The 12,708-nt window shown below is 36.0% G+C and overlaps 1 protein-coding gene across 2 annotated transcripts in view; it reads right to left on the bottom strand.

Moving 5' to 3' along the window:
- Positions 1-205: 205 nt before the first annotated feature.
- The window catches only part of LGR5 (leucine rich repeat containing G protein-coupled receptor 5), a 64,208-nt gene continuing 51,705 nt past the window's right edge, over positions 206-12,708 (bottom strand). For both annotated transcript variants that reach the window (XM_007422939.4, XM_088141818.1), the window contains 7 exons: positions 12,280-12,345; positions 11,764-11,835; positions 9,826-9,897; positions 6,969-7,094; positions 5,628-5,773; positions 5,105-5,188; positions 206-3,793 (listed from right to left, as the gene is read on the bottom strand). In XM_007422939.4, the coding sequence (XP_007423001.1) occupies positions 2,703-3,793; positions 5,105-5,188; positions 5,628-5,773; positions 6,969-7,094; positions 9,826-9,897; positions 11,764-11,835; positions 12,280-12,345 (1,657 nt within the window). In that variant the 3' untranslated portion in view covers positions 206-2,702. The remainder of the gene's footprint in view (positions 3,794-5,104; positions 5,189-5,627; positions 5,774-6,968; positions 7,095-9,825; positions 9,898-11,763; positions 11,836-12,279; positions 12,346-12,708) is intronic.

Here is a 12,708-nt window from a genome sequence, read left to right as displayed (position 1 = left end):
ATTTCTTTGACAGGTAGTAATGTTTACTTGATAAGCACATTAGTGAAGAGGGACAACTTGCACTAATCTGAAACTAGCTCAGTTAAAGACCAATCAGAAGTCAGGTCATCTGCCTATAAAGACAGGAGATCAGTCAGTCCCTACTCAGCTGTTTAACAGACCACCTTGTCTCTAAAGATGCCAACCACAGTTGCAAGCAAAACATCAGGAAATCTGCTGTGTAGATCACAGTCACTAAACACTAAAGCTCAATGAGATACTGGCCATGAAAGCCTACACTAGTATATACTAAGAGAAAGTTTGGGTTATTTTTTTCTGATGAAAAAACCCCCCACAAACATCATTTTGTAATTTAAATTACAAGAATTTTGGAGAATATTCTGGAATTACTGCCAAATATCTCTGAGAATTAAAGCACTAAAGCATCCTTCAAGGGTAATTGCAAATTTTATTACAAATTACATGTTTGAAACATCAGTAGAAAACCCCCCACAGTATTTACAATCACTACAAATTTACATATTTACAGATCACAAATTTAATCAAATATGAGCTAGAAATAGAAATCTAGTAAATTAAGCAATATGAAACTGTACATGCCTTATTCTTATATTTTGATATGATTTTGCTGTAATGATAAATACATTTCTATATTTACACATTGTATTTTAAAATCTTCTCTGAAAAGAATTTTAATATTTCCAAATTAAATACAGGTAGTCCTCAATTTACGACCACAATTGGGACTGGAACTTCCATCACTAAGTGATACGGTTGTTAAGTGAGTCATGCCCAATTTTACAACTTTTTTTGCCATGGTTGTTAAGTGAATCACCATGGTCGTTTGGTGAATCACACAGTCATTACCTGAATCCAGCTTCCCCCATTGACTTTGCTTGTCAGAAGTCCCCTGGGAAGGTTACAAATGGCTATCACATGATCCCGTGATGTTGCAACTATTGTAAATACATGCCTGTTGCCAAGTGCCTGAACTTTGATCATGAGACCATGGACGCTGCAATGGTCATAAGTGTGAGGACCAGTTGTAAGGCACTTATTTCAATACTGTCGTAACTTCGAATGGTCATTAAATGAATGGTTGAAGCTGAGGACTACTTGTACTTGAATTATTTTTAAGCAATTTAGCTTGCTTATACAATATTATGCATTGTATCCTGATTTATAATGTTATCTGCTGTTTATTTTTAACATTAAAGAAACTCATCCCTTAGTTTTTTTTCTTTTACTTCTTAAACTTGTATACAAATACACTCATAAGAGGAAAATTTACATATTATCAAACCACTGTAAAAGATTAAATAAATGTAGTAAGATGTTTTCAACAACTGTCAGATGATCTCTTAATTTGAAATGGCTTGAAGAATAGATTTACAGCTCCATGGTGCACTGTTTGAAAATATAAGCTTTTAAAAATATATATTTTGTGCATAATTCATTCATGTTATTTCCCACGAATGCACAAGTCAACTGGGTAAATTGATACAGAACTGCAAGTCATATAAGTTACCCTACTTATATCTTTCCTATGACTCTTCTAAATAAGTCCACTACTGTTAATAGATATCCAAAGATAAAGCTGAATTGTGGAGTCCTTAGGGTTGTCTGAGCTTCGTTCTTTTCTTGCAAACGTTTCATTACCTGGCTAGGTAACATCTTGCCCTGAAGATGTTACCTAGCCAGGTAATGAAACGTTTACAAGAAAAAAACCAAGCTTAGAGAACCCCAAGGACTCCACAGTTCAACCCTGAGCTACACATATTTGCCTCTATTGATAAAGCTGAATCTCAGATGCCAGATGCCAACAAGTTATGCAAAGACCAGAAGCCATTTCTATTTAGTATTTTCACTTTTCAGGATACCCTTATCCATGTAATGCTCTTGACTTTCACACATATTACAAAAAGAATATTCAGGGCAGCTCAGGTATATATTGTGCATTAAGAATACTAGGAAGTCCTTGCTTAAGTGACTACAATTGGGACTGGCAACTCTGTCGCTAAGTGCCACGGACACTAAGTAGAAAATCATGGGACTGCAACAAGCTTACAACATCACTTCCTATTTGGTGGTTAAGCGAGACATCACATGACCATGACTTGCAATTTTACTTTTGCATTCTCAATTAACTCTGTTTGTCGGAAGTCAGTTGTGAAGTATGTGAGTGGTGAACACGTGACCATGGGATACTGCAACAGTTGTAAATGCAAGGACTGGTCCAAAGCTGTTTTTTTTAATACCATCATAACTTTGAACAATCACTAAATGAGGCAGTCAGTAAGCAAGGACTATTTGTATGTAGGCTTTTTTGGTATATTATTACCTCTTTACTTGGCAAAATAGTTGAGTGGAAGTTTCATTAAAACAACAAAAAGATCCCAAGAGGGATCTTTACTTACTTTACTTGGAATCTACTTTTTTTTTCCTTCGAGTTTTCCAAAGTTCCAAGTCAATAGCATAAATGCTAGTGGGCTTTGGAATTTTTCAGGATACTAAATGATAACTGACATGCGTATTTTTGAAAAAGCAGCTAATGATGTGTGTTTACTGAAATATCATAATTCCAGTTTTCTTTTCCATAAAATAAGAATGGTTGGTTATTGCTCTCTTTCTTTATAAGCAATACATACACATTCAATTCACCTATTTATTTTGTACACCTCACAGATACCTCTGAGATGAAGTTAACGGTATGGGACAAATGTGACTGATGAAAGGTTGCAACTTTCATTCAATTGGCAGGATGATGGCACTACTGGATTGCTGGGAACAATATCATATGATATTCTGGTACTTGCAAAGGTTACTAGAGCTTGGGTTGAATTACATGACTGTTTCTCTGCATCCTCTGAATTCATAGAGACCAGACTAGCATGTTTTGATATTTTCCAATCAAATGACTGCTTTTGAAAGCTTCTCAGGTCTTTCCGGAAATGAGGATTAAAAAGTATGTAGAGAAGTGGGTTTAAACATGCAGGAAGGGGAACAATCACTAAAAGTATTGGTTTGATGACTTCTGGGCTAATAAAATGAAGGTTTAATAATGATGAAAATGATAAGATGGCCACAGGACAATAGAGAATGCAGTTAATAAAAAGTAATAAGGCTACGTGTTTGACCATGGAACAGTCCAAAATATTGTCCATTTCTCCCTTATCCAGACTACAGTAGAGTTTTGTATATGCTATTGTCATTACAAGAAAACAAAAAGAGTTCATTAAGACCATTGCTACCATATAACCCACACCTGATGGTCTCCCAAAAGGTAGGGGTATGCATAGGGGAGAAACTCCATATTCACTGCCACTGAGCACTGGAATCACAGCAATGATTAAAGCCAGTACAAAACAAAAGATGATGGCTATTTTTATGTTAGCTAAGGTGGGTTTGGTTTCAAACTTTGTTCTGTATTTCACAGAGAACACATGCTCAACAGTTGCTAAGGTGAGCAAGAAAACAGAAGTTTCTGAAGCAAAGATGGAGAGAATGCCAATGATGTGGCAAACAATTCCATCTTCCCACCAAGTGCCATACTGAGCAAAGACTCCATAGGTTAATGCATCCACACTAGCAAGCACACCGCTAGACACAACCATGAGAGTATTTACAATAGCTATTAATCCAATCAGAAACTTTATGGAGGAGATGTACAGTGGAATTTGGAAGATTGTTGCAATCACCAATATATTACAAATGAAGGCTAAAAGTACTATAGTCCAAACTCCAACTCTGATCAGCCAGCTACCAAAGAGGCAATCACAGGGCTTGAAAGGTCCTACAAAAAAAAAGACAGAAAAAGTAAAGTCATGGTAAGCTTAGCTATGTCCAGTTTTCATTACTTTTTGTGGCAGCTACACTGAGAAATAGACTGCAGCAAGGGTAATCAGTTTACAACTGAGCTACAACTCCTAGCATCCTTCACCATTGACCATGTTTTCTCAAAACACTGGGAACTGCAATTCAGGAACCCATGGAATGTCACAGAGTATTTTATTACTTGCTAGACACCACATTTGCTGATATTTTGTTCTAAAAAGTGGAAAATCATTGAGTTTCAGAATATCTCATATTTGTTCCAGCCTGCTATTAAAACACTTTCTGTTTCAAGCCTTATTTATGCAATCATAGCATTTTTATGCTTCCCATAATAAGAAATTTTTTGGCTGAATTACATATTAAAACCATACAATATAAAACTAATACAGAATAAATTACAATTAAAAGCAAAATAAACTGGCCGGAAAATCATTATTTATACATTTAATGCTATTCTAAATTCAGCACAACTAGTTTACAGCAAAAGCAATATATCTACTTTTCCCTTCAGTCTTTTTAGACTCTAAATTGAAGTTATGTTCTTAGAAGTAAACCTTGTTACCTCTTTCTCATCTAGTTACAATACTATTTCCTCCCTTTTGGGAATGTTTGTTGAACGGGAATAGGATAGGTGATGCTTCTATCTTATTCTTTACAATATACTAATGGCAAACTAACCTTATCTTTATTTTGCTTTCAAGTAGACACTGGGTAAATGTTAGGTACTAGTTCCCCAGGAATTCAGTTCTCCAGAAATACCAGGAATTGTACTTTGGACCTTTCTAAGTGAAAACCTCTGGCAATGGAATTTCTAGATCATAAAAATTGCAATACTGGACTATTTTTTCAGTGGTACATAAAGACTGTTTAAATTATCATTCTCAACAATTCAATTCTCTGGAATTTCTGTTGTTATATTGTATTTTTAAGTGTTTTTTTTTCTTTTTGATTGTGGCTTTTAAAATCATTTTAATTTATGCTTTGCTTCATTATGTTTTGGTTTGTTTCATGTGTGTGTATGTGTGTGTGTGTGTTGTGATAGTATTGTACCCAGCCCAGACAACTGATACTTACAGAGGAGCTAGTCATTTTTTAAAAAATAAATGAATAAGAAATGAAAATATGCCCTTTACCACTGATGCATACCCATGCATTCCATGTAGCCTTCTAAGAGGATTCTTTTTCCCCTAGAAAGCATAAAATAATTTCACAGAAAAAACTCTTTCATAAACACACACTCACAATTCTGCTCATACAGTTCTGTTATTACCTGGAGAAGGAGAGCACTGAACTGAATGATGAGTTTTCAAATCTTCATTGAAGTCAAGAGACAAATCCTCAAAATCATGTTCATCTATAGGAAGGAAAATCACAGTATTCAGTTACTGATACTGATAATAATATTTAATGTGTAGTTATAGAGAGAATTATGAGCTTTTTAACCTTAATCAAACTTCACATTTGTCTGCTTCACATATCCTTAGAACCATAGAATTGGAAAGGTCATTTAGGTTACTTAGGATAACTCTCTTTTACCAAGCCATACACACACTGTAGGAAATGTAAACTCTTTACCACCTCAAGCTATTTGCAGCCTGATTAGAAGAAAATTTTAAAATGCAGACTTACAGGGATTAGTGGCATCTCAGGTAGTTTTATTGCATTGATATTCTGCTATTAAATGGTAAAATAAGAAATACATACATTTATTTGATCACCAATTATGATAGCTTAATTCGAAGCAAATCCCTTCTTTTTAATGTGCTTTAATTTGTAATGTTTACTGTGCTTACCGTTTGTATGGAAACTGCCAACATCTGTACTTTGAAATTCATCAGCACTACCATTCTTATCTTTGTTCAATTGCTTTTGGATTTTATAGTAGTTGTCATGTGCTCTAAAGGCACAACACTGATAAGCATAAGGCATTTCTATCACCCTAAAGAATAACAGACATATCTGGTTACACACATTCATTTTACTATACAGATGTAAACCAGACTGTTTACATACATTAGCATGTCTCAGTACATTTAGTTGACCTTTTTGTCAAACTGGTATTTAATATTACACTGAATCAATAGAAACTCAGGACTCTGACAGATATCTGAAATTTAGTGGACCATTCTTCAAAACCCTGTGTGCTTCAGAACATTGTGTATATGTTGTCATCATTCCCTTTATTTCCAGTGCTAATGTTGTGAGTGTTCTTTTACCTCTTTCACACAGGATGAAGATATCTCAGGCTTGAGAGAATCACAAGGTTTATAACTATACCGAGATCATTTAAAGGAAAAATCTTAAAAGCAAAGTGGACACAATAAGAAATGACTGTGCTCCATTACCATTTACTGCTGACTGACTATTAAGAACAGCATATTCTCTGATAGTCACACTATATTGTGATGTTTGGCACTCATTACCTGATATTTACAAACATATTTCCTTTGATGATGATTGGCATTATGGCAGATATACTAAGCACCCTTCCATGCTAGCTAAATATCCCATATTAGTTCAGGATACAGATACAGTGCAATGCATTATGATCCTGTGTCTGTTTTGGCAGTTCTAAAATATAGTTATATGTTATATGTTCTTAGATACCAACAGTCTGCCAAAAGAACAGGGCATTAACAATCTCTCTCACTTTTGATTTAGTTAGGACAGGTTTCTTTATTATTAAATGAATATGACAAAGTATTTTACTTCTATCAGTGAACTAACTATATAAGTGTGTTTTCTCTTCTTCTCCCCTTCCCTCCCACATTGATATATTACTTCCATTTTAAAATCGTGGTAGTTTATGAAACAATATTTAAGTAGAAGGAAGCATTCCAGTATACTGTATAATTTATATAAAGTACTTTTAAGAAAAGTTGCCATGTATAAATATATTTGGAAGTATACTGCTGAAAAGCAGGTGCATTTACGAATGAGCTAAGGTGTTCAAAATCAATTATATTTTCTCAAGATAAAAAAGGATATAGTAAGGCTATCATTCTTACCATGTATGGCTTAGTTTGAATGTTGCATTTCAAAGACTTTGAATAGGAAGTAGCACACATACGGTGACACTCCTTCCATTGCACATGAGCACAACTGTGCCCTATTAATTTTAATGAGGTACTCACTTGAGTTCTGGAAAGTTTTCAGATGATACCAAACTTTGTAGTGCATAATTTCCTGTTAATTTTAGATGAGTTAAACCATACAGACCAGTAACAGGAAAAGAAGACAAAAGATTGGATGACAGATCCCTACAAAATAACAAAATAAAAACAGCAAAAAATCAGCTTACAGTTCTAGAACAGGATTTTCTCCCATTTGTGAATATTTTTTAGATTATTAAACTAACATAAATATTACTTCAGAAAAATATATACTCTACCTTCAGAAACATTGATCTGCATTCAGTTAAATAAATTTCTGTCTCCCTCTTTCTCTCTCCCTATTCTTGGGTTCATAGACTAAAGTTATTTCACAACAATGTACAGTCCTGTTGTACAAGGTCCACTGCAAATAACAGAATCCAAGAACACAGTTTAGCAGACTCTCCCTTTAGTTTTTACATGTAACAGTTCTTTGTGAAGCTTTGGACACTTTAAAGTTATATTTTCTTAGGCGTCACTCAAACTGTCTGTTTCTCTCTGTCTCCAGTTTCTGTGCCATTCAATCCCTGAAGGCTCTGAGCACTCAATAAGCCTTCTCTCCCAGGTCTCACTGGACATGCAGATTCAGTCTCAGAGGCACCCAGGCCCTGAGACATATAGGCCTTTAAAGGTGACATACTGTACAGTACATTTAATTGCATGCAGAAGCTTACTGGAAGCCAATGCTTCCTTAGTAATGGTGTTACTTATGCAAATCTGGCCCATGATTCCTTGGGTCACTGCAGTACTAACCCAACTGAAACTTCCAAATGATCTTCCAGTAGAGGTCATTGCAGTTGGTGCACAAGATGCAGTAGTGCAAAGATATTCCTAGCCATGGCCTCCAGCTGCTGTTCAAGGAGGAGCCACAAGTCCAGGAGAATGCATGAGCTGTGAGCCAGTTCCCTTATGGGGAGCACAACTCCATCCAGAACTAAAGATGACTATATCTTTGGAACCAGTCATCTTGCTCCTCTGTCTTGCTAGGATTCAGCTTGAATCTATTTTTCCTTACCCAGACCTAAAAACCTCCAGACACCAGGTCAGGACCTCCACTGCATTTCTAGGCCAGCCTGGGTGGAGGGGGAAAATTATAACTTGGAATCATCCTCATACTGATGATACTGTGCTGATGGATGGCTTCTCCCAAGATCTTCCTGTACATGTTAAACAGCAGAAAGGAAAAGGCCAAGCCATGTGGCATCCAGGATCAAAGCGTTCAAAGATGCAACCCAACTTTCCTAATTTTCCCAAGTGCCTAAAAATTTCTTAAGCAAAACCCATTCTTTTCACCCTGTCTTTGCCTCTATCTTGATGCCAGCCTGCCACTGTGATTTGATAAGAAAGTAGTGTTTTCCACTGGAATACAATACAATTTCCCATGCAAAATTCTGATTTGCATGGAGATGGAACCTGAAGGAGCTTGGTGATCTGCAGGACTCCAACTGGCCCACTGCAGCTGCTGAGAAAACCTTCCCAGCAACCAGTTTCCTTTTGATTTTTTAAGGCTCAGATAGGAGTAGCAAGCTAGCGAAAGATACTGTACACAGCTGCTATTCCTACCAGTAACCTCTGCTGCTTGGTTTCATTCCTCTCCAGCAAGCCTCCTCATCTGCTGGACAGAAGAGAAAACAGCAAGATTTTTCTCCATTCTAGAAAGCTCCACACATGCAAGATAGGCAGAAACCTAGGGGGACAGGAATCCTTCACCTTCCTTCCTCCTCTCCTCTCCCTAAATCCGCCCTTAAGTCTGTGTTTCGCTCACAGCCCACAGCCCTACCTTCATGTCAGGGCAACAATTTGACTGGTTTTTGCACAGCAAAGAGAACAATGTAGGAGCAATGGTTCTTGAAGCTGTGTGCTTTCCTCCAGACTCGAGAACAGTTCTGAATCTTCCAATTTATTTATTGGTTTTATATCACACTTTTCTTCCAGAAGAGAGGTAAATAACATTCCTTCCTCCAGATTTTTCCCAACAAGAACCCCATGAGTTTGATTGGGTTGAGAGAGTGAAAGACTGGCCCCCACATCACCCAGTGAGCTTACATGGGTGAGGGTGGGCTAAAAATTTATTCTCCCTGGTTCTGGTTCAATACTTTAACCACTACACATCTGGGCATTCATATAACATCTAACAGGTTTAATGGCAGTTCTCATACACGGAGGAAACATTTCTGCATTCCACTTCTACTATAAACAGTCCATTATAAGATATAAAATATCTCTACTATTAGCAGGGAGACTCCCATAGAGAGAGGAAGGGCACCTTTGGAAACAACTTCTTGTATGGCTATAAGAAGTTTCATTTAGTCTGAAGCATTTCAGTTTGCCCTATCATATCCTAAGATTCCTTCCATTTAATTTTCATAAGGACAGTGTCAGTTTAATTACTACATCTCACAGAAGACCAGTTTAAACTTAGAAATAGCAAGTTGATGCTGATAATTTCTGATGTAGGATTCTTCTCCAGCACTAACTGAAATGATCAGCAGTACAGAACTGTAAAATTATTGTTCAGTTATGGGTTAATAGAAATAATGGAAGTTACAGCATGCTGTAAATTTAGAGTAAGAGTTTGATGTATGTTGCCAGTTCCTTCTTTTTTTCATTCTTTATTAATATTAGTTTTGGTCAGTTTTTATTGTTCTTTTAAAATTTAATAAAGTTATTATAAAAAAAGTAAAACTATTGTTCAGTTAAAGGGAAAGAACTGCTTCACTTTTTATATTGTTCTTCAAAAATCTATTTTACAGTGACTATAGGTATTTTCCCCCTCCCCCCTATATTTCAATGATCATAGGATCAAACATTAAAATAAGAAGAATAACCAGATACTTACATTTTAATAAGGGACAGTAAAGAGGAAAATGCATTGGCATGAATGATGGAGATTTTGTTCCAAGCTAAATCCCTACAAGAAGAAATAAAATGATATATGCTTAGTAATGCATAGTGTTCAATCTTTCCATTAAAATAATTAACAGCAAGAAATTGCTTCCAATAATAATCTTAAGCCTTTCAGAGAAAAATGTGCCTAAATTAATGATGAAATGGATTGGGAAAAGCTTGCATGAGAATAAATTCTTAAGGTACCAACATACAAGAACACCACCATTTCAGAACCAGCTTTGGATCTGTGCAATCATACAATTTCTACTAGTTTTGACAGGTAGTTCCCCCCCGCCTCCCCCTTGGATCCATTGTAGGTTATTTGAAATTGAAGCTGTTGATGTTTTCTTTGTGATGCTACAATGCTACAAAGCTTGTGGATTATGTTTCCCCATTTGCTTTATCCCATTTTTTGCTCCTGGGTTTCAACCACTCAAGCAGGACATTCCAATAGAAATGTAGCTTGATTGCATAGATCACGCAAAAACAAGATGGAACAAAGACATGGATGATCAACATTCATGCTTGCAAGCAGTTTGTTTTCATTTTGTTTGGAGTGAAGGTGAGGGTACGTTTGTTACTCCAGGACTTGCAGCGGCCTGGGCCAAGGCAATGATCTTTGTGCCTTGTTCTCAGCTTTGCCACATTAGTGGCAGTAAAGACAGTCTCAGATCATCTCCAAACTACTTTTGAGGCATTGAAAGCAGAAACAGTCATGGCATTGAAGTTCCCTTAATTGTTAAGTGTCACAAAGCTTTTTTTCCCAAGTAAAAATTCATTAGTGTCAAATTTAATATTTTCAATCAAAGTTTAAGCTGGTAATTCACATGCACATATTCCTTCCCGAATTGACTCCCTCCCTACCAAGTCAGGAATTGATGGGCAATCTCTATCCTAATTGAAATGTGATGCTGTTCCTACAAATCATGTAAAGAAGTGGCAAGCTTTAGTTCTCACTCCTTCCAATAATTTTCCCTTTGTCTCTCACACATCCATGCTCAAAGAACACTTCTCACGTACTAAATCTTCTTGCTGTCTGAATGGAAAATGCCTTTTAACTACTGTTTATTAATCTGGCTTGGTAGTCAGAATCAAAATAGGATCTGCAATTATGGTTCATAGGTAGCATTTAAACCATGGTTGTCTAGTTGAGATCTTTACTAAGCTATGCAAGAGAATCAACGATAGGCAGAAGAGCGTGCCTGTATGTGTACGTATTTCAATTAGTGAAGCCCACTGGAGGGTTTAAATGGGACTTTCCACTGCTTCTCTTTTTCACTTTGGTACATCTGTTTCTCTGTCCTTTCCTGTCAGTTTTGTCCAATTTTCTCCTTTTTGGAATGTTTTCTCCCACATTTTTTCTGTGCCCTACCTCTAGTATACATACTGTATGCTTATTTGAGGCAAGGTTTCATTATCATAGGCATAATGCAACAAAAGGATTTGCAAGCATACTGTTCAAAGCTTCCCAGTTCATTCTGTTTTTGTTAAATTCTACAAGACTGTTTACTTTTGGGCATTGCAAAGTCTGCCCCTTCTGCAATATTGTAATCTGAAGAAAAGTCACTTAGCTTTTCTATTCATCAGAGTAGTAACAAAAGGTTTTACATGAATAATTCAAATTTATTATTCTTCAGTAATGTCTACAAGTGAAAGCTACTTCAAAGGTGCTTTTCTTCTTTGGTGCATGTCTGGGTGAATTCGCTGCTGGAAATTCTCAACGTCAGAACATTTGTTTTATTTTGGCAAATCTAATGCAGCAATTTGAACAGTCAAAGGGAAAAAAATAAAAACCAAAATATGTAAGATCAGGCAGGAGAAAGGAATGTGAGCTTCCATGCCACTCAATATCAAGCACTGTAAATAACTATTTTATGGCAATACTCACAGGGAACGGAGGGCAGCCAGCTGCTGAAATGTACCTGCTTGGATTTCATATATTTCATTGTGATGTAAAGAACTGAAATGGCAAAAAATGAATTTATAGATAAAAAACTTTTTACTGTTTTGCTGCCCAAAATCCAAGAGTAACTTTTAGGATTACTGAAGAATTTTAGACTTCTATACTATAGCACGGCACAATCTTGCTTTTGAAAATTCTCCTCAGGTAAGGTAAGAAAAGTAACAGAACCTCCAGTATTAAAGTCTGGAACTTTTTCAAACACTCTTCTGCCATAAAAAGCTCCTTAAAACATTATTGTTTCTTCCCAGAGAGCTTATACTCTACTATACATGCAAAACACTGAACAGTATGGTAGGCTATTTTAATTTAAAAAACACCAAAATTTGAATGCAAGCAAACAAAGGTTTGGGTTACTACATCCATAGATAAGCTCTTTGTATGGAAAAGATAGGGAAGCTTGCTCCTTGTGGGCACGGATCCAAAGCATTTTAGAAATCTTACATTTTCTGAAGTTTTTCACAAGCTGTGAAACAGGGCAATTCTTCCAGATGATTATATGAAAGTTCTCTGAAAAACAAATGTAGAAATACAAAATGGCATATGGCTCTGCTAAAGAGTAAAAACACATTTTATAACTTCTTTTACAGAAAGGTTGGTATTTGAAAAATCACTACATCCAGTTTTCCTACAAAACATACTTCTTTTAATTGTTTTATATAATCTACTTCTTTTGTTTTAGGACAATCCCATATTTTTAGCAGCAATCAAAGTGAAATTTAATAAGCTTCCCAGACTACACTTTAAATTAAGCAATCTTGCATCTGACCTTTAGAACTGCTATATCTTTAGTTGAGAAAAGTAGTTTGGTGAACTAGAAGTCACTTTGAAAATCAATCATTACAAGGGGAAAAAAGCCCTTCAAATGATTTC

Source organism: Python bivittatus, unplaced genomic scaffold, assembly GCF_059951505.1.
Source record: "Python bivittatus isolate LINGU-HERP-01145 unplaced genomic scaffold, Pbiv_v1 ctg000330_np1212, whole genome shotgun sequence".
Lineage (NCBI taxonomy): Eukaryota > Metazoa > Chordata > Lepidosauria > Squamata > Pythonidae > Python > Python bivittatus.
This window is presented reverse-complemented; position numbering and strand designations above follow the sequence as displayed.